Source organism: Saccopteryx leptura, chromosome 6 (assembly GCF_036850995.1).
Source record: "Saccopteryx leptura isolate mSacLep1 chromosome 6, mSacLep1_pri_phased_curated, whole genome shotgun sequence".
In the NCBI taxonomy this organism is placed as follows: domain Eukaryota; kingdom Metazoa; phylum Chordata; class Mammalia; order Chiroptera; family Emballonuridae; genus Saccopteryx; species Saccopteryx leptura.
The window spans coordinates 78,691,169-78,717,576 of record NC_089508.1 but is presented as its reverse complement, the minus strand read 5'-3'; the positions used below and the strand labels follow the sequence as shown (position 1 = coordinate 78,717,576).

Below are 26,408 nucleotides of genomic sequence, written 5' to 3'. Positions count from 1 at the left end.
TTCCGAAGCTGGAAACGGGGAGGCAGTCAGACTCCCGCATGCGCCCGACCGGGATCCACCCGGCATGCCCACCAGGGGGTGATGCTCTGCCCATCTTGGGGCATCACTCTGCCGCAATCAGAGCCATTCTAGCGCCTGAGGCAGAGGCCACAGAGCCATCCTCAGCGCCCGGGCAAACTGCTCCAGTGGAGCCTTGGCTGCGGGAGGGGAAGAGAGACAGAGAGAAAGGAGAGGGGGAGGTGTGGAGAAGCAGATGGGCGCTTCTCCTGTGTGCCCTGGTCGGGAATCGCACCCGGGACTCCTGCACTCCAGGCCGACACTCTACCACTGAGCCAACCGGCCAGGGCCTGATTTGTATTCTAATGATTAGTGATGTTTAGTATCTTTTCAAGTTCTATGGCTGTTTAGTTTTTTGGAGAAATGTCTGTTCAAGTTGTGAACAAAGGGGCTATGCAAAATACCTGAAAAGTTCAGAGAGGCCACATGGCAGGCCTGACAAGCTCAGTGACCAAAAGTAACCACACAGGATGGTCTGATCATAAATTTCTAAGTGGGTAGGTTATACTGTGTACTCATGTTCCAGGCCTATAACTTCTTTAGCAAAATTCAGTTTTTAAGTGAGCTCTGTCCATTTTTCTCATGCACCTAGGATATCATGTCTTTGAAATGTCAGAGTAATTTTCCTACCCCCTAGAAGGCTCAACCATCAGCACCAGAGTACAAACCACCAGATATGGGACCACAGAATCCCTCATTGTTACTTTGTTCTCTGCCTACCGTCTCTATGTGCTGTAAATGTTACTATCCACCAATGCAAAAGAAGTATGTGTTTCTATGTTTTGCCTCTGATCCAGTCCTGGAGATTTCTGTACTGGACTTTCTCCCACCTACTTAATCTATCAGAATGGATTTCATATACCTTCCTTATGTATTCTCCTTAGATTCTAATGTGTAAAATAAGCTGCAAACTGCCATTCTCTAGAGTATTTGTGATCTTGCTCCCCAGCATATGTTAGCAGTTTGGCTCAAATAAACTCATACATACTCTCTATGTTTGGGCATTGCTCACAATGACAGAGTCCCTTGAAATGCGTTATTTGTTGTTCTTGTATTCTGAATGTTAATCCCTTATCAGATATATGTTTTGTAATTTTTTTTTCATTCTGTGGGTTGTCTTTTCTGTCTGTTGTTAGTATCTTTTTTAGATTTTTAAAATTTTTATTTATTCATTCGTTTTTTGTGAGAGACAGACAGGGAGAGAGATGGGAAGCATCACCTCATAGTTGTGGCACTATAGTTGTTCAATGATTGCTTCTCATACGTGCCTTGACAGGAGCTTAAGCTGAGCCAGTGACCCCTTGCTCAACCTGGTGACTTTGGGCTCAAACTAGTGACCTTGGTCTTCAAGCCAGTGACCTTTGGGCTCAACCCAATGACCATGTGGTCCGTCTATGATCCCATGCTCAAACCAGCAACCCTATGCTCAAGCTGGTGAGCCCGTGTTCAAGCCATTGACCTCAGGGTTTCAAACCTGGGTCCTCTGCATCCCAGTCCAACACTTATCCACTGTGCTACCGCCTGGTCGGGCTGTATACGGTTCTTTATGAATGTTTTGGTCTTTAATGTTTGGCTCCTGAAAGTGGAAAAGTAGAAAATGAAAGGGGAGAGAATGTTGGCCTTTTAGTCCCTTGGAAGTCACTTAAGATAGAAGAGAAAGGCTTTCAACAGTGGGGGTAGGAGAAAGGTACAACATGCTGCCTGCCTCTTTGTACGTCTGTGATAAGAAGCAGCATTCATAGCAGGGATCCCTCCTGTTTGGAGGACAGGGTCCATTTTGCCCACCCTAGCTCTCATAACCTTTGTATAAGCTGCTCAGGAACATATGCAAAGCTTGTGGCTGGGGTGTGAGGAAACAACAGTTGGCTACTGTGCTAAGAGTTTATATTGATCACAGTTAATGACAGTTGATTGTCCAAGTCTTCCCCTGGAAGTTGCAAGCTTTCAACAGACTCTAGAGTTCCAAAATAGTTATAATAGGAAGATTCTGCCAGTGCAGTTGTTGTTGGGAAGGGTAGATGGATTTCCCGATGCTGCCTACTCTTCTGTCTTCCCAGGACCTTCTCAGTTTACATTCTTTTTTTTTTTTTTTTTTTTGTTTTTGAGAGATTGAGAGAGAGGCAGAAACATGTGCCCTGACCAGGGAATTGAACCAACAACCTCTGCTCCAGAATAATGCTCTTACTAACTGAGCTGTCTGGCCAGGGCTAAATTTCTTTTTTATTTTCAGAGAGACAGAGGAAGGGAGATGGAAGGGATGGGGAGGGAAGTAGTTATGTGTTGTTCCACTCAGTCATGTACTGATTGGCTGCTTCCTGTGTGTGCCCTGACCAGGGATTAAATCTACAACCTTGCTGTTTCGGGAAGATGTTCTTAACTAACTGAGCTAACCGGCCAGGGCAATGTTCATTCTTGATTTAAAGAAAAAATTGTTACCATCAGAACTGAATATTGTTTTGGTGTCACTTTTCATTTTCATCTGTAATTTCATTGCACTTCTAATCAAAATGTTGACAGCCTTTTATGTGAAACCCGAAAAGTTGATTCTAAAACTTATATGGAAATGCAGAGGACCTAGAAATTGCGAGGACAATCTTGGACAGTGACAAGAAGGGAGGACTTGTTCTGTTGAATGTCAAAACTTATAAAACTATTACTTTTTAAGACAGGGTGAGACTGGCTTGAGTATAAAGCGAACAGATCAGTAGAACAGAATAGAGGGGCTACAGTAGATTCAAATGTATGTTGACACTTGATTTGACAAAAATGACAGAGGAATTAAAGATAAGAGTGATCTTTTTAAATAAATGGTGGTGGAGTCATTAAATATTCATATGGTAAAGAGCTAAACTATTCCTTACACCATGCATGAAAATATAATTTCTAGGCAGATTATAGACCTAATTATGAAAAGATAAACAATATAACTTTAAAAAGATAATATAGAATAAAGGGACGGTTTATTAAATAAGCATTACTGAAGAAAACCTCAATTCTTAAAGGTAATACTTTTGACTAGTTAAAAATGAGAAATTCAAGTTTTTAAGACATTAAATGAGTGAAAATATAAGCTACAGTGAGAGAACAGATATTTGCAATACCTAAGGACTTATATCCAGAATGTTGTTGAGATGTCTGCAAATTAATCACAATTTAAAAGGTTTCATAAAAAGTGGGCAAAATTTTGGAGGCACTTTGTAAAGATGATGTTGAACAGCTCATTCATAATCAGGCAAATGCAAACTAGTTCATAGCAAGGATTCAATTACATGCCTGCCAGAATGGGTATAATTAAAATCCTGGATAATATCAATTATTGATAAATGGAAACTCATATACTGCTAATGGAAATGTAAATTGGTATAACTACTTTTGAAAATAGTTTGTAATTGTCACTAATCACCAGGGAAATGCAAATTAAAGTCACAATGAGATATCATGTATCATCAGCAAATCAACTAAGAACAAGTTGTTGGCGAGGATGTGGAGAAAAGGTGCAGGGTACCCTTGTGCACTGTTGATGGAAATGCATATTGGTGCACCCACTGGGGAAAGTAGAATGAAGTTACCTCAAAAATTTAAAAATGAAACAGCCTTATGACCCAGCAATATCACTCTGGGCATATATCTGAAGAAATCTGAAACACTGATTCAAAAGAATATATGCACCCCTATGTTCACTCCAGTGTTATCTGTAATAGATTTGGAAGCAGCCCAAGTGCTCACCAGTAGATGAGTGGATTAAAAAGCTGTGGTATGTTGGCCCTGGCCGTTTGGCTCAGTGGTAGAGTGATGGCCTGGCGTGTGGATGTCCCAGGTTCAATTCCTGGTCAGGGCACACAGTAAAAGCGCCTGCTTCTTCACCCTTTCCCTTCTCGCTTTTCTCTCTCTCTTCTCTTCCCTTCCTGCAGCCAAGGCTTGATTAGAGTGAGTTGGCCCTGGGTGATGAGGATGGCTCCATGGCCTCCACCTCAGGCTCTAAAATGGCTCCAGTTGCAACGGAGCAACAGCCCTAGATGGACAGAGCATCGCTTCCATTGCCTGTTGGATCCTGGGCAGGGCGCATGCGGGAGTCTGTGTCTGTCTCCCCTCCTCTCACTTAAAAAAAACTGTGGTACATTTACACAATGGAATACTACTGTGCTGTAAAAAAGGGAAATCTTACCTTTTGTGGCAGCATGGATGGACCTGGAAAGCATTGTGTTAAGTGAAATAAGCCAGTCAGAAAGACAAGTGCCACATGATTTCATTCATATGTGGAATCTGGGGAACAAACTAAACTAACAAAATAGAAACAGGCTCATTAAAAATAGACCGACAGCTCTTAGAGGGGAAATGGGTTTTGGGGTTGGGTGAAAAAGTGAAAGAATTAAGAGAAAAAAAACTTCACAGAAACAAAGAACAGTGTGATGATTCCAGAGGGAAAGGGATGGGGGCAGGTAGGAGAGGGTATAGCGGGAATAAATGGTAATGGAAGGAGACTGACTTGGGGTGGTGAATACACAGTACAATATACAGTTGATGTATTCTAGAATTGTACATCTGAAACCTGTATAATTTTATTAAGCAATGTCACCCCAATATTCAGTGAAAAAAAATCATTGGCGTTATCTACTAAAGCTGATGATTTACATGCCCTTGATCTAGTAGTTTGACTTCAAAATAACCAGCAGATCTGCATTGTACAGGAATGTTTTATGGCACCGTGATTCACAGTAGCTAAACCATGAAAACAGCTCCAGAAATCTAAAACAAAAGAATGAATAGACAGTAGTATGAAAAATTAGTGGAATAATCTATCACAGTTAAAATGAATGAATTATAGGTAAACAGCAGAGATGCATTTTACAAATATAGTATTAAGTGGAAAAAAGGTAGGAAAAAGTATAGCTCTGCGAGTACATTTAAATGAATTGAAAAAGCAGGCAGAATTTAGAGTTGTGTATTTTGGTGTTAAAAAGGGAAGGCAAGAAGTTTGTTTATCATTTTAGCTGTTTTCTTGTGTGGGAAGGGATTGTGATTGAGAAAGGGCATACAAAAGCTTCTAGGGTTGTTGGTAATGCATTGCTTGACGTGTATAGTGTATACTTGTTAATATGTATTAAGCCATATATATGTTGTTTCTATACCTGTGTGTATTATATTTGAAAATAAATAAATTCAAAACACCTACAAAAATGGGAGGGGAGAATATGGTATGTTGATTATTAGCATGACAGTTTTCTGGGACTTCTATTTCTACCACTATTCATTTATGGAACAACTACTGTTGACACTGCTAGAAGTGAAAGGCTTAGATATAGACAATTAAAATGAAGGCCATTTCTAAGAGGTTACTGCCAATTTGATGAAACAGGTATGTGGTAAACATAGATGTGTGTTTATTGTAATTTTAAGTGCTACAATAACATAGGTGTCTTAATGCTTTAAGTGTCATGAGCAAAAGGTTTATTGGGAATTCGGGAGACAGTGATAATGTCAGGAGACCTTGGGAAGATAATATATATTGGGAGGCATTTGAATAGAAATAAGGGGAAACCACTTTCTTGAAACAGGTTTTTCTATTCTTGGTTTCTGTGACTGTATGCTACTCAGGTTCTCCCCTTAATCTTACCTTGGTTAGCTCCATTTTTCTGGATTTCAGGTGAAGTGGTCGGAGGATCTTTAGTAAATTGGGAAGGAGAGCCCAAAAGTGCTCTTGGATCCCAGGCTGTGATGAAGAATCAAGTGGATAGGGAGGGGGCTAATGGAATGTGAGGAATTGGTTCTGCCCTGGTGGGGAGTCTGTCCATTTTTATGGTTTCATATGTAGTCTCTGCCAATGACTGTCTGATTTTTATTGCTTCCCCAATTTGATGATGTTGCTGTCACTTCAGTCTTAAAAGTTCTAAGTAAGTCCTAACAGAACTTAACTTCAGCTTCTTTTCTGAATTTTCCTACTTACTGGAACCACCATTGATCCACAGTTGAAACTTGAAGAATCTTTTTTAAGACATTTTAAGAGGTTTTCTTCTGAAGTACTATAATGTGTACTCTGTAGCTATTTTCCAAAGAAAAAGACAAACAAGGACCTTTAATTAGTACAGTAGCTTTTAGAGACTTAAAAATCCTTGAAAGATAATTGAAAGAGGTAAAAAACAATAGTGCTTGCCCTGAGGCACTTTTATTTTTGCATTAAAATTAATGAGTATGAAATCATTAGCAACATTAGACAGCTTTTACCAAATGAGTGGTAGAGCCTCAGTAAATACCATCTTTATTGTGAAGGCATCCCTGGTTACCTATTTAAAAATCGTAACACTTAGCCTGACCTGTGGTGGCACAGTAGATAAAGCGTTGACCTCTGGAACACTGAGGTTGTGGGTTCAAAACCCCTGGCTTGCCTGGTCAAGGCATGAGAATACTAGGAGTTGATGCTTCCTGCTTCTCCCCCACCTTTCTTTCCATATCCTCTCTAAAATCAATAAATACAGTCTTTAAAAATTGTAACACTTGCCCTCAAAATACATATCTGTGCATACACATCCTACATACTGCTTATTTCCCTTCTCTTCTGCTTTACCTTTTCTCATATGCACTCACCACAATCCAACTTTTTTTTAACACTTTTTAAAAAATTGTCTTTTTTATTGTCTGTTTTGCTCTCTTCCTCCTAACTTAAATGTAAGCTCCACGAAGATGGGGATTTTTGTTAATTTTGTTCATTACTATATCTTCAAAGTCTGATATATAATAAATTCAAATATTTATACATGAATGAACACTGGGGTCTTAGAGAAGAAGCCTTTGTGAATTATGTGGCAAATGAGCTAGGTTATAAAAGTTGGATAGCAGGAACTGCTAACTAGTGAAGTAATTAACTCAAAGTTTTTTTCTTCCTATTTTAATTTTTAAGACTTTATTCAACATTTTGTGGTTCTTCTCTGAATGTTAGCTGTAGGAACCCTTTAGACATAGTTGCGGTCTTACTATTCAGAGCAAATATTAAGTAGCAGTTTGAATTCTCCTTTGATGTAAAAGAGTATTTGAATTAAGTGTGAATGCTGCTCAGTCATATTTCATGTTATTTTAGGCAAAGAGTTTGGATCTTTGGCTTAGAACCAGCTAAATCTTGAAGATTAACTATTAAAATGCAATATATAATGTTTGCTTCTCTGTAACTGTCTTCTTTCTGGGATGGGCATTTTGCTTCAAGAATAAATCCTCTTAACCTAGATCTTCCATTTGTTTTCTTTTGTGTAGAACTTCTTGATGGTATGATTTAATCTCATTTGGGTTTCATTGCTTTTCTTTTGACATATTTTCGCTCTAGTGCTGAGTTCAGGCTATTTTTTGAATACAATTTGTCATCAGAGGGCAACAGTAACAGCTCAGTCTTTGAAGACAGATTAACTGGGTTTGATCCTTAGTTTCTGCTTCTGCAAAATGATAATATCTCAGGGACTGCTGTGACAGTCAAATGAGGTAAAACATATTAAGTGCTTAGTGTAGGTATATAGTAAGGTTCAATAAATATTTGTTGTTACTTGTAAAATTAAAAAGTATAGTATAGAATGGTTATCTTATTAAGATTATAAAGAAGGCCTTTTCTGACTCTGCTAAATATAATAGCATCTCCTGTTAACTTTTCATTCCTCACCATGCTACAGTTTTTCTACCTTGCACATATTATTTGATATTGTATGTTTACTAGTTTTCTCTTAGTGAATTATAAATATGAGGGCAGAAACTTTGTTTTATTCATAGCTGTGTTCACTTTAGTGCTTAACACAGTATCGGATTTACAGTATTCAACAAATACTTGCTTAATGACTAAATTAAGGTGTATGTGGGCAACTAAAGGTTTTTTGCGGATATCTGATTGATTGATTTTTTAATGAGTTAACTGCTGTTTATGAGGAAGCATATTTTTGTATTGGTGATGTGTCAGTGAGCTTCTCTTGCCAAAAGCACCTAAAATCTTATACTTCCTTTTGTTAAGCTATATGCGAAACAGAGCCTGAACAGCCTGTTCGACATTATCCATTATGGGTGAAAGTAGAAGGTGAAGTAGATCCAGAGCCAGTTTATATCCCAACACCTTCTGTCATTGAGCCTACGAAACCATTGTTGTTGCCTCAGCCAGAAGTTTCATCTACTGTGAAGGGCAAACTACTCACTGGAATTAAACCTGTACGAGCTTATACTCCCAAACCCAATCCTGTGGTAAGCCTGGAATTTCATCTTTTATTGCAAGTTGCAAAAATCATTTGTAAAGATTATGGGTTTCAGCCAAATTTTGGTTTATATTCTGTGAATCATTTTGCTTTCGGGTAATATGTATGTAAGCTATTTCCTTTTTTATTTGATCGGTTTAGTTGCTGGCAGTTAAAAAAATGTCAAAAAAGGAGAAGATAGTAGTAATAATTGTTTTTTTAAGTGAGAGAGGGGGACAAATGGAAAAAGATAGGAAGGGAGAGAGATGAGAAGTATCAGCTCATAGTTGTGGCATCTTAACTGTTTATTGATTGCTTTCTCATACGTGCCTTAACCGGGAGACTTCAGCTGAGCCAGTGACCACTTGCTCAAGCCATCAACCTTTGGGCTCAAGCCAGCAACCATGGGGTCATGTCTATGATCCCTCACTCAAGCCGGTTGAGCCGCACTTAAGCTGGTGACCTTGGGGTTTTGCAGTCTGGGTCCCCAGTATCCCAGGCTGATGCTCAGTCCACTGCAGCACTGCCTGGTCAGGCTAGTAATTCTTAAATATAGCCAAATCTTTCTTCAGGAGGATCATATTAGATGGACTTTTAAAAAACCTGACCTGCAAAAGTCTTTTTAAAGTATTCATTACTGTAGTGTAGTATATTGAGTAGTTGAGATGTAGTACATGTGATTAGTAGAAAAAACCATTAAGAAAAAGCTTTAAAAAGTAACATCTTGCTTATATGCAGTAGTAACAGTAAAGTTAAAGATTTAAAATAACAGTTGAAATGACTATGTGAAGACTGATAGGTAAAAGAATGGTAAGCAATTATAATTATTAAATCCATTTCCATCTTCTTAGTCCATTAAATTGAAAAAAGATCCTCTTGAGTTCAATGCTGTTCACTAGGTCTTTGTACAAGTGCTGATTTAAAACTGTTACCAGTCTGTGATGAAATAAGTATGTATAGAAAATAAGAGTAAATATTTAGAAATTTTAATAGCAAATTGATAGTCATTTTATATATACTAAATCTAATCCAAATATCTTGGGCTTATATTTTGTCTTTTGTTTTTTTTAGTAATCTATTTTGTATTGCATTACTAATACAAAAGTAATTAGTCAGTATTAGACTGGTAATTTAAAAATGTGTTTCTCACCACAGATCATTGGAGAAGCATTGTTTTGGTGTGATCTGAAATTTCTTGATAGAGAATCCAATTTTTTCTGATTACCCCAAGATTCTGCACATACAAACTGAATTTTAATTTAACTTTTTAAAGTTTGCATTTTAAAAGTTTCACATGTAATAGAAAAATTAAACATCCTTTGCATTTTCAAGTCTAGGACACTGTTTTCTCCCAACATTTGGAATGTTTTGTTGTGTGAAACTTACAGATTCGGGAAGAGGACAAGGATCCAGTCTACTTGTACTTTGAAAGTATGATGACTTGTGCCCGAGTTCGAGTATACGAACGAAAGAAAAAGGAACAGAGACAGCCATCACCATCACCATCCTCATCATTTCAGCACCCCAGCTCATGTCTTTCTAGTCCAGAGACCTGTAGTGCAAAGGTGAATTACTTATTGCACAATTTCTCTTTTTTAACTTCTAGTTTTCTGTTGCTGGTATTAGAATTTGCATTACTCTCTGAATAATTTGTAGTCATTCTTGTGGGGCCGAGAAGGCTTAATTGATACGTCTATCAATTTATCTGTTTCTCTCCATACCTATTCTAGAGAACAGTTTCTCAGGGTTATTAAAAGTATTACTTTTTTTTGGTCCTGGCCAGTTGGCTCAGTGATAGAGTATCAGCCCAGTGTGTGGATGTCCTGGGTTCAATTCCTAGTCAGGACACACAGGAGAAGTGACCTTATGCTTCTTCACCCCTCCCCCTCCCTTTCTCTTTCTCTCTTTTTCTGTCCCATAGCCATGGCTTGATTGGTTCGAGTGCATAGGCCTCAGGTGCTGAAGATGTCTCTATGGAACCTCTGCCTCAGGTGTTAAAAATAGCTCAGTTGTGAGCATCAGCCCCATATGGGTAGAGCATCGGCCTAGATGGGGGTCACTGGGTGGATTGCCGTCTGGGTGCATGTGGAAGTCTGTCTATCTCCCCTCCTCTCACTTAAATTTAAAATAAATAAATAAATAAATACAACTTTTTTATTGTTTAAAAAAAGTTCTGTATTTTTTTAATGTTAGAGTAATTTTTAAAAGGTTAAACATTTCTAGTTTAAATAATTTATCTGTAATTATTAGAATTTACATCTTTACACATTGATGAAATTTCTAAATACCCAAATCTTGGCCCATTAAACAGCAAATATTTTTTCTTCTTTACTTTAATACATTATAAAAAACAATGCAAATTCTTTTCTTGGTAACTTAGTCACTATCAAGGATATTGCAGAACAAGTCTGCTTGTTTTAGCAAAGAGCTATGTAATATGATAGTAATATAGCTATGTATATTGATATGATGCTTTTCCATTTTAATCTTTCTACTGTTTCAGGCTTTTTTGAGAGACTTAATTCTTATGTCTTAGTCATCATTGATAGTATATATGTTGTTGAATTGAACTATTTCTTCTTATTCCATTTCTCAGGAGCCTGATGCTGAACAACAGCCCTTGAAAACAATTACCTGTGACCTGGAGGATGATTCTGATAAATCACAAGGTCAGCATGAAAACCAGATCTTATTATTTTGGTAGTGATTATAGTAAGAATGAGGGGAGACCAAAACTAACAATTCATAATATGTCAACCTATCCTGTTTCTAGCTTCTGCTAAAAATAGATGATAGGTAAGTTTTTTCTTTCTTTTTTTCTTCTTTTTTTTTTTTTTACAGAGAGTGAGTCAGAGAGAGGGATAGACAGGGACAGACAGGAATGGAGAGAGATGAGAAGCATCAATCATTAGTTTTTCATTGCGCGTTGCAACATCTTAGTTGTTCATTGATTGCTTTCTCATATGTGCCTTGACCGTGGACCTTCAGCAGACTGAGTAACCCCTTGCTAGAGGCAGCAACCTTGGGTTCAAGCTGGTGGGCTTTTTTTTTTCTCAAACCAGATGAGCCCGCGCTCAAGCTGGTGACCTCAGGGTCTCGAACCTGGGTCCTCTGCATCCCAGTCCAACGCTCTATCCACTGTGCCACTGCCTGGTCAGGCAAGTTTTTTCTTTTTATTTGGTCCCTTTATCACTCCTCTTCTAAGAAATAAATTCCATTAATTGCTGTGGTGTTACAAGAGACATTTAGGATGAGGTCAATGACTGTTTTTTTTCTTTTTTCTTTACAGTTTACATTTATTATTATTTTGTATGTTTCAGGTGTGTTGCATAGTGGTTAGACCAGGCGTGGGCAACAGTTTTTATCCCTGGGCAAGATTAGAAAGAAAACTTTTTTCACGAGCTGGATGAAATATTAAAATTAAAAAATGTTAAATACAAAAATGATTCATTTAAGTAAACAATTTTATTATGTAACTTATGAATGTGAGTGAAAAAATTTTTAATATACAATATTTTAATAAAAATATATTTTAATAAAAATATATTTTAATAAAAATATAATTACATACCGTATAAATATCCAAACTGTATCGCAGTCAATTGAAACAATAATTAATAGAGTGAGCTTGAAGGGGTTATATCGCAAATAAAATAATTATTTCGTTTTACAGACAGCCTGGACACGTTTTCAGTTATCAACTGCAGCTATTGTCTGTGCTACAATGCCACTTGATTCAGCACACTTGACCACAAAAATAACAAATTGTTTGACGTTGGGTGCGCACTGGCAAACTCCGCCTAAAAGAATGTGGGTTTCACATCACCGCTAAACGTCAAATAGTTCGTATTGAGTACAGATGAGTACAAAAGTTGTAAATTTTTATAATGGAATTTTTTTAAAAAATAAAAAAGTATCGCGAATCCATTTGACCAATTATTGGAAATTAACCTGAGATTAGTCACATGCGGATTCCGTGTATCACTATCTTCTTAAATATCTCGATTTCCAATAAAGATGCTTCTGCTTCTGAGTAGCTGAGATTTTAAAGTAGCGGTGAATATTAAAAATTTAATCACAGGCTGCATAAACTCATTACACAGGCCATATGTTGGCCATGCCTGGGTTAGACCGTCATAATCTTTTTGTATATGTGTGACAGAGACAGAAAGGGATAGAGACAGACAGAAAGGGAGAGAGATGAGAAGCATCAGTTCTTCATTGTGGCTCCTTAGAATCTGTAGTTGTTCATTGATTGCTTTCTCATATGTGCCTTGATGGGGGCTACAGCAGAGTGAGTGACCCCTTGCTCAAGCCAGTGACCTTTGGGCTCAAGGCAGCGACCATGGGGTCATGTCTATGATCCCATGCTCAAGCCAGTGACCCTGTGCTCACACTGGTGAGCATGTGCTCAAGCTGGTGATTTCGGGGTTTTGAACCTGGTTCCTCTGTGTCCCAGTCCCATGCTCTCTCCATTGCGTCACTGCCTGGTCAGTTACACCATCATAATCTTTTTTTTTTTTTGTATTTTTTCCAAAGTTAGAAGCAAGGAGTCAGTCAGACTCCTCATGTGCCCGACTGGGATCCACCTGGCATGCCCACCAAGGGGTGTTGCTCTGCTATGGCCGGAGCCATTCTAGCGCCTGAGGGTGGAGGCCATGGAGCTGTCCTCAGCACCTGGGCCAACTCTGCTCCAATGGAGCCTTGGCTGTGGGAGGGGAAGAGAGAGAGAGAGGAAGGAGAGGGGGAAAGGTGGAGAAGCAGATGGGCACTTCTCCTGTGTGCCCTGACCAGGAATCAAACCTGGGACTTCCACATGCCGGGCTGATGCTGTACTGCTGAGCCAACCAGCCAGGGCTCATAATCTTTATAGAGTGTTTTCTTTGGTATTTCCAGTACCCATCTGGCATCATACATAATTATTACTTTATTATTAACTATATTTCCTATGCAATACCTGACATTCCTGTGACTGTTTTGTAACTACTAATTTGTACCTTTTAATCCCTTCACATTTTTAACTCAGTCCCTCAATCCTTTTCTTCTTTGCCATCAGTTTGGTCTCTGTATCTATGAGTCTGTTTCAGTGTCTTTTTGTTCATATATTTTGTTCTTTAGATTCCACATATAAGTGAAATCATATATTGGTCTTTCTCTATCTGACTTATTTCACTTAACATACTACCTTCTCAGTCCTTCCGTGCAGCTGCAAATGGTAAAATTTTATTTTTTTAAGACTTAATAATATTCCACCTGACCAGGCGGTGGCGCAGAGGATAGAGTGTCGGATTGGGATGCGGAGGACCCAGATTCGAGACCCCAAGGTCGCCAGCTTGAGCGCAGGCTCATCTGGTTTGAGCAAAGCTCACCAGCTTGGACCCAATGTCATTGGCTTGAGCAAGGGGTTACTCAGTCTGTTGAAGGCCCACGGTCAAGGCACATATGAGAAAGCAATCAATGAACAACTAAGGTCTCGCAACAAAAAACTGATTTTTTTTTTTTTTTAGGCAGTCAGACTTCCGCATGCGCCCGACCGGGATCCACCCGGCATGCCCACCAGGGGGCGATGCTCTGCCCATCTGGGGCGTTACTCTGTTGTAACCAGAGCCATTCTAGCGCCTGAGGCAGAGGCCATAGAGCCACCCCCAGTGCCAGGGCCAACTTTGCTCCAGTGGAGCCCTGGCTGCACTGGAAGGGAAAGAGAGAGACAGAGAGGAAGGAGAGGGGGAGGGGTGGAGAAGCAGATGGGCACTTCTCCTGTGTGCCCTGGTCGGGAATCGAACCCGGGACTCCTGCATGCCAGGCCAATGCTCTACCACTGAGCCAAATGGCCAGGGCCAAAAACTGATGATTGATGCTTCTCATCTCTCTCCATTCCTGTCTGTCTATCCCTATCTGTCCCTCTCTATGACACTCTCTCTGTCTCTGTAAAAAACAAAAACAAAAAAAGACTTAATAATAATTCTACTGTTAGCTATGTGTATACCACAGTTTTGTTATCCACTTGTCTATGGATGGGCGCTTGGGCTACTTTCATATCTTGGCTATTGTAGATAACACTGCAGTGAATATATGGGTGCGTGTATTCTTTCAAATTTGTGTTTTGGGTTTTTTTTAAAATATATACTCAGAATGGAAGTGCTGGGTCATAAGGTAGTTCCAATTTTAACTTTTTGAGGAATCTTTATTTTATTTTTCATCGGAGCCGCACCAGTCTACATTCTCTTTGGAGAAGTTTCTAGTTAGGTCTTCTCATTTTTTTTTTTTTTTACAGGAACAGAGAGAGAGTCAGAGAGAGGGATAGATAGGGACAGACAGACAGGAACGGAGAGAGATGAGAGCATCAATCATCAGTTTTTTGTTGCGAGACCTTAGTTGTTCATTGATTGCTTTCTCATATGTGTTTTGACCGCCGGCCTTCAGCAGACCGAGTAACCCCTTGCTCGAGCCAGCGACCTTGGGTCCAAGCTGGTGAGCTTTTGCTCAAACCAGATGAGCCTGTGCTCAAGCTGGCGACCTTGTGGTCTCGAACCTGGGTCTTCTGCATCCCAGTCCGACGCTCTATCCACTGCGCCACCGCTTGGTCAGGCTTTTCATATTTTGTGGGGTTTTTTTGTTTGTTTTTTCTTTTTGGTGTTGGATTGTATGACTTCCTTATATACAGGGTGGGGCAAAAGTAGGTTTACAGTGTGAGTATGTGAAACAGTTTATTCTTGTATTATTATTTATTTATTATTGTATTCCATACAAAGAACTGGAAACATATTTCTGCTTGTCCTGTATTTTGGACATTAACCCTTTATCAGATATTCATTGTTGAAGATCTTCTTTCATTCAGTAGGCTGTCTTTGCATTTTGTTGATGGTTTCCTTTGCTGTGCAAAAACATTTTAGTTTGGTGTAGTCTTATTTTTGTTTTGTTTCCCTTGCCGGAGGAGGTATATCAGAAAAATGTTGCAACGAGAAATGCCAGAGATTTTACTGCCAATGTTTTCTTCCTGGCATTTTATTTCAAGTCTTACATTTAAGTCTTTAATCCATTTTGAGTTTATTTTTGCATATAGTGTGTAAGAAGGTAATCTAGTTTCATATTTTTGCATTTATCTGCTAATTTTCCCAACATTCATTCATTCATTTTAGAGAGAGAGGAAGGGGGAGAGACAGAGAAAAACATCAGTTTTGTTGTTCCACTTAATTTATGCATTTATTGATTTTTTTTTGTATTTGACCTGACTAGGGATTGAACTCACAACCTTGGCTCTAACCAACTGAGCCTACCTGGCCAGGGCCCAACATCACTTATTGAATAGACTGTCTTGATCCTATTGTACGTTCTTGCCTCTTTGTCTAATACTAATTGTCCATATAGATATAGGTTTATTTCTGGGCTTTCTGTTGTGTTCCACTGATCTATGTGCCTTTTTTTTTTTTAATGCTAATATCATGCTGTTTTGATTACTGTAGCTTTTGTATTATAGTTTGATATCAGGTAACATGATGCTGCCATCTTTGTTCTTTTTTTCTCAAGACTGCTGTGGCTATTTGTCATCTTCTACGGTTTTATATAAATTTTTGGATAATTTGTTTTAGGTCTTTGAAAAATGCCATTGGTGTATGTATATATATTTTTTTAAGTGAGAAGAAGGGAGATAGACTCCCGCATGTGCTTCATCTGGGATCCACCTGGCAGCAGCCCCTGTGTGGGGCTTCTGAGGCTGATGCTCGGACCAGCAGAGCTATTTTCAGCTCCTGAGGCTGATATTCAAACCAGTCACGCCCTGGCTGCCATAGAGGAAGAGAGAGAAAAGGGGGAGAGGATGGGGAAGAGAAGCAGATGATCACTTCTCATGTGTGCCCTGACCAGGGATCGAACCTGGGACTCCACACATTGGGCCAGCGCTCTTATCCACTGAGCCAACCAGCCAGGGCCGCCATTGGTATTTTGATAAGAATTGTTTTGAATCTGTAGATTGCATGGGGTAGTGTGGGCCTTTATGATGATAATTTTTTTTATCCTATCCATAAGCATGGTATATGCTTTTGTTTAGATAAAGCGTCAACCTGGAATGCTGAGGTCGCCAGTTCAAATCCCTGGTCTTGGCCCCATCAAGGCACATACGAGAAGCAACCACTATGAGTTGATGCTTCCTTCTCCTACCTTCCTCCTTTCTGTCTCTCTCTAAAAAAAAAAAAAAAAAAACAAAACAAAAACCAATAAAAGTATCTTAAGTTTCTTTTTTCACTATGTTATAATTTGCTGAGTACAGGTATTTTATTTTTGAGACAGATGTAAATGGAGTTGTTTTCTTAGTTTCCCTTACTGATAGTTTGTTATTGGTGTATAAAAATACAACTGATTTCTGAAATTTTTTTTTGTAACCTGCCATTTTACTGAATTTATTAGTTCTAGTAGTTCTTTGGTGAAATCTTTTGGGTTCTCTATATAGAATGTCATTTCATTGCAAATAATGATAGTTTTACTTCTTCCTTTCCAATTTGAATGTATTTATTTCTTCTTGTGTGTTTGCTGTGGCTAGGACTTCTAGTACTATGTTGAAGAGACTGGTAAAAGTGAACATCCCTGTCTTGTTAGTGATATTTTTTTCTTAAACTTTTTTTTGAACCTCAGTCACATTGGCATACTTAGTTATTGAAATTTTCCCTCATGCCTAAAAAGGCAGTGGAGCAGTTGGATAGAGCGTTGGACTGGGATGCGGAGGACCCAGGTTTGAAACCCTGAGGTTGCTGGCTTGAGCCACGGGATCACTGGCTTGAGCGTGAGATCCTAGATATGACCCCATGGTCACTCGCTTGAGTCCAAGGTCACTTGCTTTGCTGTCGACCCCTGGTCAAGGCACATATGAGAAAGCAGTCGATGAAAAGTAAGGTGCCACAACAAAAAATTGATGCTTCTCATCTCTTTCCCTTCCTGTCTGTTTGTTCCTATCAGTCCCTTTCTCTGACTCTCTCTATCTCTGTCAAAAAAAAAAAAAGAAAAGAAAAATAATTTTCCCTCAGGTTCTTAATAGCTGTTGTTAGAGAAATGCAGAGGAAGGAAAGGAAGGAATATCACTGATTTATCTAGCAGAGGCTACTGCCAGATTTGATGGCAAGTAATATCTAGGGAGTTTGTTTTAATTTTGCTTCCTAAGACTTTAGACACTTAAGCACTAGTGCTTTTCAACTGCTTTTTTTTTCTTCTAATGGCATGATACACAAAAAATGTGAAAATGTTTTTATAGCACACTTAGGTAAAGGGAGGGTTCTGCTGGAGTGGAGAGAGCACCTGCTTGGGAGTACGACCACCCTTAGACAGGATCTGTATCCTGACATATCCGTAACTGGAGAACTGGAGAACTTTGGTTGAGAGGCTCTGCTATAGAAATCTACATGTCTTGTGAAATACTCTTCTAGTTAACATGTTGCCATGAATATAAAACATGCAGAGTTTAGTAGTGATCAGCATACAATATAGAAGCAGAGCAATCATAACTAGATGTAAAAGTAATTCAGAAGTAAAAACCAAAAAGTGATTCATAAATATTTTCAGTAGAAACTAGAGGTAGAGTGCATTTCTTTTTTTTAAACCTAACACTATCTGTCTTGTTTTTTAGGATTGACTTCTTATCATGTGTTAGAAAGAATCTGGCAAAAGTTCTTTGGTTTACCTATATGGAGAGCAGAACACCAAACTATACTGAATAAGCTGTAATCTGATTTATAGATTATGCTTTGTTAGCAAGATAATACTTTCTCATGTAATAAAATAGTTATGGCTTTTAAGAGCAGTCTTAAGTGAGACTCCCTTTATTACCAAGCCTAGTTAGCAGGGCAGCGAGGACTATTATTGTCTGATTCTCTGGAATCTTTCTTTTTCCTGGAAAACTTCTAAATTAGGAGTATTAAATTACCACTGAAAGTACATGGGAATGGGACACTAGGCAACTGTTGATTTTCTATACCCTTGGTATCTCTCTGAGAACTTAGGAAAAGTAACAATCTTTCAGAGTTGAATATAAAATACTGTGATGCAGAAATATCTTTTGATTTCTTATCAGAAAAGAGCTGGAAGTCTTCCTGTAATGAAGGGGAATCTTCTACCTCCTATGTGCATCAGAGGTCACCTGGTGGTCCCACCAAACTGATAGAAATCATCTCAGACTGCAACTGGGAGGAGGATCGGAACAAGATTTTGAGCATCTTATCACAGCACATCAATAGCAACATGCCACAATCACTTAAGGTGGGCAGCTTCATCATTGAGTTGGCTTCTCAGCGAAAGAGCCGGGGTGAGAAGAACCCCCCTGTTTATTCTTCTCGTGTGAAAATCTCTATGCCATCATGTCAAGACCAAGATGATATGGCTGAGAAATCTGGATCAGAGACTCCTGATGGTCCATTATCCCCTGGGAAAATGGATGATCTCTCTCCTGTGCAGACAGATGACCTGGATTCAGTGAGGGAGAGATTACATGGAGGCAAAGGTCTGCCTTTTTATGCAGGGCTTTCTCCTGCAGGGAAGCTTGTGGCCTATAAACGTAAACTCAGTTCAAGCACATCTGGGCTTATCCAGGTGAGAATTATCTTTAATCTGGGTGCAGCACTCTTTTGTATTTAGGTAACATCTTTGTTTTTCAGAGCCCTTTGTAAACCTTATATTATTTATCTTCACATTTCCTGGAAATTGGGTAACAAAATCATTATCTCTTTTTGTAATAGGCCTAGGTTAGATATATACCTAGAGCAAATTTTTAGCACATTTATAAACAAATGTAGAGCCTAGTCTTCTCAGAAAGTTGCTCCTCTTAAACTTCATTGTCTGGGCTCTGATGATACTTTGGCAACCAAGCAGGGATAGTAAGGAATTCAGTCTAGTTCTTAGGATTATTATTACCAGAAAGCTTTAAAAATAAAACAAGGTGAAATTGAATTTAAAATAGGCAGTATATGTTTGGAAACATAGGAGAAATTTTTGATTTAGTAAGGTATTATTCAAATACATAAATTTTTTAAAAATTTAAGCACAATTTGCTTAATTTATTTTTTCCTTATGTGAATCATAGCATTTTTGAAAGTATAAATCATATCGTAGGACAAATATCTATTCTTCAGTAATTTAGGCAGGTTATATTAGTAAAATTACCCGGGCATGTGGAAAATCCTTTGCAAAGAGAAGTTCTGAATTAAAACATAATCATAGTCAAAAGGTTTTTCTCCTCTTGCTCAGAAACATTAAATGCACTTTTTATATCAGTGTAGCAAATGTGTGGAAGTGTCTGACTTTATTAGCTTGACTGCTTCTCGGGGGTTAGGACTATTCCAGTAATAACATAGATGATCTACTTAGTTAAAAACTTTTTATTGCAGTTTATTTATTTTTTAAATTGATTTTAGAGAGAGGAGAGGAGAGAGAAGGGGGGAGGATTGGGAAGCATCAGTTCATAGTAGTTGCTTCTCATATGTGCCTTGACCTGGCAAGTCTAGGGTTTCAAACTGGCTGCAGTTTATTCTTGGTGGTCCTATATGAGTGCTTTTATTGGAATTTCTTAATCTCTTGAATGATGAGAAGAACAGTATTTTTATTTTTATGTAATTTATTGGTTGATACTTTGAGAACAGAGACTTATCTGAGACTAGTCTCTTTGAAATACAGGCATGGAAGTTTTATATTTCTCCTGTCTAGAACTCAGAAAGCCACCATAAAATGTGACTTTGTATAAGCAGTGTGGCCACTGTAGGCTTTTGAGGAAGCTGCTGGATAGTCTTCAGAGCAAGTCCCAAAGGAGCAGATTAGGGGTATTGGTCTAGACTCCACAGAGCCTGAAAAACTGTATGGTGAAGTTTGCTTCAGGATGGAAAGATCACATTCCATGTACCAAACTGAGGCAAAGATATTCCTGATCTCTCAGAGGAATCATAATTTTACTTAAGTAGCAAAGAGTAATTATGTTTTGTGCCTTTGAAGAGAGAGTGGCTTGCTTTAGCAATCTGTACCAATTCCCTTTTAATTTAGAGAGTTTGAGTTTCTCCACCTCACTCTACCCCCTCCTCTTTTTAATACTGTTGTAAAGGAGGTGAAAGAAGGATGTCTTCTTTAGTCATCCAGCACGATGACTTAGAGAACATGGGTAAGAAACTTGGGAGGTTTTGTTTTCTCTCTTACTTAAAAAAACTACCCTGCTGCACAAAATAGGGAACCTGTCAACTCAGACAGTAGATAAAAGTCTTTACTTGATTCGTTGATTTATTTTCTTCTGACAATTTAGTGACAATTTTAAAAGTGAGTTTCTACTAGCATTTATATTGAGCTCAACTTTTGTCCAAGAGATGAAGGCAGTATCTTCAAAGTTGAGTTTTTAGAAAACTGAGGTAACTTTGTTACTTAGGTTAAAGTAGACTCACTGTATATTTCCCAAATGTGAAGGATAACATGAAAGGACCCTTGTGAGAGGGTTTCATTATGCATCTCTGTGTTTGTCAGAGAGATTCCGGAAAACATATTTTTGCTGATGATTGTTAATAACTTAAGCAGAATTGTTTGACAGATAAAACAAATGGATTATTCCTTAGCTATAATTGTATCTTTCACATTCCTAAGATGCAGATACAATGAGTTTCTAAGACCCTCTATTTCCCAGTTACCAAAATGAAGGATGAAATAAGTTCAGAATATCAATTGATAGCATTTTTTTCACCTCCTAAAGATTACTCAGATTATACCAAATGGGAAGAGTTCATTACTTTTCCCTTTAAATCTGAAAAATAGACTTTTAAAACATTGTAAAAATAAAACCCCTGTCAAGGGAGATGAGTTAGCAAGAGAATTTTATCTTTACAGAATTTCTCTTTGCCACTTGTTTCAGGTTAATGGTAAGAGTTACCCGCAGGCTAAGTTGCTATTGGGACAGATGGGGGCATTGCATCCAGCCAATAGGCTAGCTGCTTATATCACAGGCAGGTTGCGACCCTCAGTCCTGGACCTCTCAACCCTCAGTACTGTCATCTCCAAGGTAGCATCCAATGCCAAGGTGGCTGCATCCAGGAAACCACGTACCCTGTTGCCTTCAACATCCAATTCCAAAATGGCATCCTCCTCCGGCACTACCACAAATCGCCCTGGGAAGAATCTGAAGGCATTTGTTCCAGCAAAAAGACCAATTGGTAAGTTGGGTTGTATATGTATTTTGGAAAGGCCTTGACTTTGTTGTGGGCCAGTGGATACAGTATGGAGGCTATAAAATTAGAGAAGTAAAGAATTTGGCATTATTCTTAATGTCTGTTTTGCTTAAATTTTTTTATTTTGGGGGAACTCTTCTGATGACCTGTAATACTAAATGAATTTAACTTGAGTTAGTTTTACAGTTATTACCATTCTTACTTTCCCTAATTTAATATTTCTCCTATGAAGACTGATTTTTTTTTAAATGAGAGGAGAGGGGAGATGGTGAGACAGACTCCCACATGCACCCCAACTGGGATCTACCCAGCAAACCCCGTCTGGGGCTGATACTCAAATCAACTGAGCTAATTTTAGTGCCTGAGGCTGATGCTCTACAACCAGTTGAGCCACTGGCTGCAGGAGGGTAAGGAGAGGGGAAGAGAAGCAGATTGTCGCTCATCTTGTGTGCTCTGATTGGGAATTGAACCTAGGATGTCCATATGCTGGGTCGACCCTATCTACTGAGCCACTGTCCAGGGCTGAAGACTGATTTTTTTGATATCAGTCATTATGTATGTTCCTTGAACTTAAGAAACCATAGAGCTAGCAAAATCAAAGTGGGTTTAGTATAGGCTTAAAAGTGTGGAAGGCTCTTGTAAAGCATAATTTTGGGAATATTTTACTCATTCCTGTTCGTGAATGAAAACCTTTTTTGCTTAACATTCTAGTGCTAGAATCTGTAATAATCTTTTTTGAAGCATTTGTTTTTTAGCATTGAGAGTATACAACTGGTTTATTTATTTACTCAATTTTTTTTGAGAGACAGAAAGGGAGAGACGTGAGAAGCATCAACTCGTAGTTGCGACCATTTAGTTGTTCATTGATTGCTTCTTAGATGTGTTTTGACCAGGGAGTCCAGCTGAGCCAGTGACCCCTTATTCAAGCCAGCAACATTGGGCTTCAAGCCAGTGACCTTGGAATCATGTCTGTGATCCCACATTCAAGCCGGTGAGCCTGTGCTCAAGCTGGATGAACCCACACTCAAGCCAGCGACCTAGGCTTGAACCTGGGAGTTTTGAACCTGGGACTTCTGTCCCAATGCTCTATTCACTGCACCACCACTAGTCATGATACTGTTGGTTTATTGAATTTCTCTTTTTGTTGTTTCAAGTCTATTTAAGAATCTTAAGTAAAATTGTCAGTTACTGTATTTTTCCTCTAGTAGGAAATTGAAATCTCTGGCTGAATGCTGGAGTTGTGTGAAGAGAGAGGGATAATCATTGAATATCTTACAAATAACCTTTTTTTTTCTTTTTAAAAAATAGTGGTGATTAAAAAAATTGTTATATTCTGCCTGCTCATGAAAAATGTCATCACACAATTTAGAATTATGTAACACTTAACTGTCTCATGAGTCTTCAATAAAGAGGTGGAGGTGCTGGTACAGGAGGAAGTGGTGGAAATAAGTTTTAAAATTAGAGTTAGGGGAAAAGATCTTCTTACTTACTTTATCGGTTTGAAGTTGTGTGCTGCTGTATGGTCTTGTTAGGGTCCTGGCAAATTGGCTGTATTGTATAGACAAAGATTTTTTGTAGGAACACCCAATTTTAATCCTTTTCTTGTTAGAATATAAAGGTTTGGCATGGGTTGAGGAAGTTTATGGAAATTGACACATATAATGCAGGTAGGTAGTACCTGTAAGAAGTTGACCCAGTGGTTCACACAATAAATGTTGATAAACACAGTCACTAAGAGGAAAAGATATGAGAACTGAAGATTTTTGACCTGCAAATTTTTATTTGCAGCGGCTCGACCCTCTCCTGGTGGTGTGTTCACACAGTTTGTGATGAGTAAAGTTGGAGCCCTGCAGCAGAAGATACCTGGAGTTAGCACACCCCAACCCCTAACAGGGCCACAGAAGTTCAGTATCAGACCTTCTCCAGTAATGGTCGTCACACCTGTGGTTTCTTCCGAGGCAGTTCAGGTGTGCAGCCCTGTGACTGCTGCTGTCACTCCTACCACCCCTCAAGTGTTATTAGAGAATGTTACTGCTGTGACACCTATGACTGCTATTTCTGACGTGGGAACTAAAGAAACTACTTATCCTTCTGGTGTCACCACTGCAGGGGTTGTTGAGGTCTCTGAAACTAATGCCAGCACCCCTGTAACATCTACCCAGTCTACAGCCACTGTGAACCTTATCAAAACAACTGGGATAACTACCCCTGTGGCTTCAGTTGCTTTTCCTAAGTCTTTGGTAGCATCTCCTCCAACCATAACTCTTCCTGTTGCTTCCACTGCCTCCACCTCCATAGTCGTGGTGACCACAGCTGCATCTTCCTCCATGGTGACCACACCAACTTCATCTCTTGGCTCTGTACCTATTATACTCTCAGGAATTGATGGGAGTCCACCAGTGAGCCAGAGACCAGGTAAGGCCTAGATGTTACTAGCTGGTTTACTCTACAGCTGTTTATATAAGTATGGTTGTGATAAGATTATAACTATATCAGGGTAACAGTGTAGGTGTTTCTGTATAACATGATACATGTATTCTTGAACCTTTGCATTCTGCAAGACTGAACACTAAAAATAGTAGAGCTTGTGGTTAATATAGGTTTAGGACAAATCACTGAAAATCTATGCAACCTTGTTACCAGAGTACTAATAAAAATCATAAATGGTACTGTGGAGATAAATTGAACAGCTTTGACAGATGGTTTAGTGGGGCTGGTGATTTCCTCAAAGTATTAAAATTACTCAAAAACATTAGAATGGAAATGGTGGCTCAAGGGTAGTGAAATAATGCACATGGGAATGGAGCTCTGAGGCAGTAGAGCGGTCATTAAGGTGGGCACAGGAGAAAGTTGAATCTGTTGTGTACTGAGAGCTAGGGGTGTACATCTCTGATGAGAGCACCCAAATGGAGGGGCTCCTTTTTTTGGCTGGGGTGGGTTAGTCCATCTTTCTAATTAAAAAAAAAGAGAGAGAGATTATTGGCAGAATTCTGCCAATGCTGCAACAAAGCTGAGAGCTTTTTATTTGTCCTTGCTGAAGGTTAAAATTCTGAGTCCCCTTGCCTAGTAAAAATCATTTGCGAATTAGTCCGGCTCCCATATGCTGCTGACATTATTCTCCTACTTAGTTATTATACATGAATTGATTGAAATAAAAATAAGGAGGCATATTTCTTTGGTTGGGACTCAAATATTTTGTTTATCAGCTTTTTAAGCTAAAATTAAAAATTCTTGTTGCCTTAGGATAAGTGAATTTGAAATAGTATTTTCACACTTTGGGATAATTTCCTATCCTAATTTTCCTATCCTAATTCACCCAACTAAAATAAGTAGTTTTCTGATTATACTCAGAGAAGAATTACTGTGGAAAAGTGTGAGAGACTTTGCAGGCTCTAAGGGGATATAGTCAACAGCAATTCTCTTACGGTTATGAATATACATATTTTTTTATGTCAGAGAGAGGGACGGGCAGAGCGACAGAAAGGGAGAGAGATGAGAAGCATCAGTTCTTCATTGCAGCACAGTTGTTCATTGATTGCTTTCCCATATGTGCCTTGACGGGGGTGGGGGGGTGGGGGGGGTACAGCAGAGCCAGTGACCCCTTGCTCAAGCTGGTGAGCCTTGCTCAAACCAGATGAGCCTGTGCTCAAAGCTGGTGACCTTGGGGTTTTGAACCTGGGTCCTCTGCGTCCCAGTACGATGCTCTATCCAATGCACCACCACCTGGTCAGGCTATGAATATTTTTACTACTAAATATTTTTGCCTTTAATGACATGGTCCAAAACCCTGTTGATATTTCAGGAAAGGAGTGACTTGGAATTTAGTTTATAATTTGAAGTTCTGTTGAAAGGAAAAGTGAATCACAGTATTAAATGTGTTAGTCTTCTGCTTCTCCCCCTAATAAGCATATAAAAATGGTTAGTTTAACATATTATTTTGGAAGTGAGATCATTGTTGATAAAGCTGCTTTGATTTCTTATTGAATCTCAAGGCTCATACCTTGTCATATTTTAACTGATCATGCTTTCTAAACCATATGGGTTCTAACCTCTCTTTATCTTCTTAGTTCTGTCATGAAACTAAAAGTTGTTTAGGTTTTTGCACTTTATTTTTTTAGATTTTAGTCACTCAGACTATACATTAATGTATTTTGCGCTCATTCCCATTTGTACTATATTGACTTAATATTTTTATTTAAATCAAGTGATTTGTTTACTTAAGTTTATTTTTAAAAGGAGCAATCTTACTGTAATTAGAAGCCAACATTACTTGCCTGAATAGAGGTTAACCCTATAAGTAAATGCACTGGCAACAATAATGAAGTATATATTCTAGCTAACTACTATAATGTATTCCTAGCATGTAGCTTGCTCTCTCTGTTAATGATGAAAGCTAGAAAGTGTTGGCATATAAAGACAAAATATCAAAGACCTGGGATTTTATTCTGTATAAAAAATCAAAAGATTAAAATTGAAAAGGAAATTACTTTCTGATAATGTGATATAAGTTAGTCTATATTCATATACCCCTAAAACCTATTACCTATCCTAATACCACTTGAGGAAATACTAATGTTAACAGATTTTTTTTTATTTGCTGTTTTACAAATGGGGCTGAATCATATAACTTGCTTCATCTAAGGAAGTGTATATAATTTTGTTCTGGGTTTATGGAGAGTCCCAACTCAGTCACTTAGATGTCTGTGCTTTTTCATTTGACTTACCTTCTTTTTCTCTTGCCCCTTCCACATTTCCGTAACTACTGCCATAGTTAGCATGTGTATTAAAGGCTGTTTTTATTCTCTCAACTGGAGTAATTTAAGTTTTAATCACTCTAAAATTCAATTTAATAGAACTGTTCAGGCCCTGGCCGGTTGGCTCAGTGGATAGAGCATCGGTCCGGTGTGTGGATATTCCCGGTTCAATCCTCAGTTAGGGCACACAGGAGGAATGACCATCTGCTTCTCTTTTCCTCCCTCTC

The 26,408-nt window shown here is 38.7% G+C and overlaps 1 protein-coding gene across 19 annotated transcripts in view; it reads left to right on the top strand.

Moving 5' to 3' along the window:
* The window catches only part of MGA (MAX dimerization protein MGA), a 195,514-nt gene that overhangs the window by 144,697 nt on the left and 24,409 nt on the right, over nucleotides 1-26,408 (top strand). For 5 of the 19 annotated variants that reach the window (XM_066343735.1, XM_066343739.1, XM_066343733.1 and 2 more), the window contains 6 exons: nucleotides 8,039-8,262; nucleotides 9,641-9,817; nucleotides 10,849-10,921; nucleotides 18,310-18,824; nucleotides 21,115-21,412; nucleotides 23,216-23,842. In XM_066343735.1, the coding sequence (XP_066199832.1) occupies nucleotides 8,039-8,262; nucleotides 9,641-9,817; nucleotides 10,849-10,921; nucleotides 18,310-18,824; nucleotides 21,115-21,412; nucleotides 23,216-23,842 (1,914 nt within the window). Of the gene's footprint in view, nucleotides 1-8,038; nucleotides 8,263-9,640; nucleotides 9,818-10,848; nucleotides 10,922-18,309; nucleotides 18,825-21,114; nucleotides 21,413-23,215; nucleotides 23,843-26,408 lie in introns of those variants that run through there. The other 14 variants (XM_066343741.1, XM_066343740.1, XM_066343738.1 and 11 more) reach the window with 14 other exon arrangements.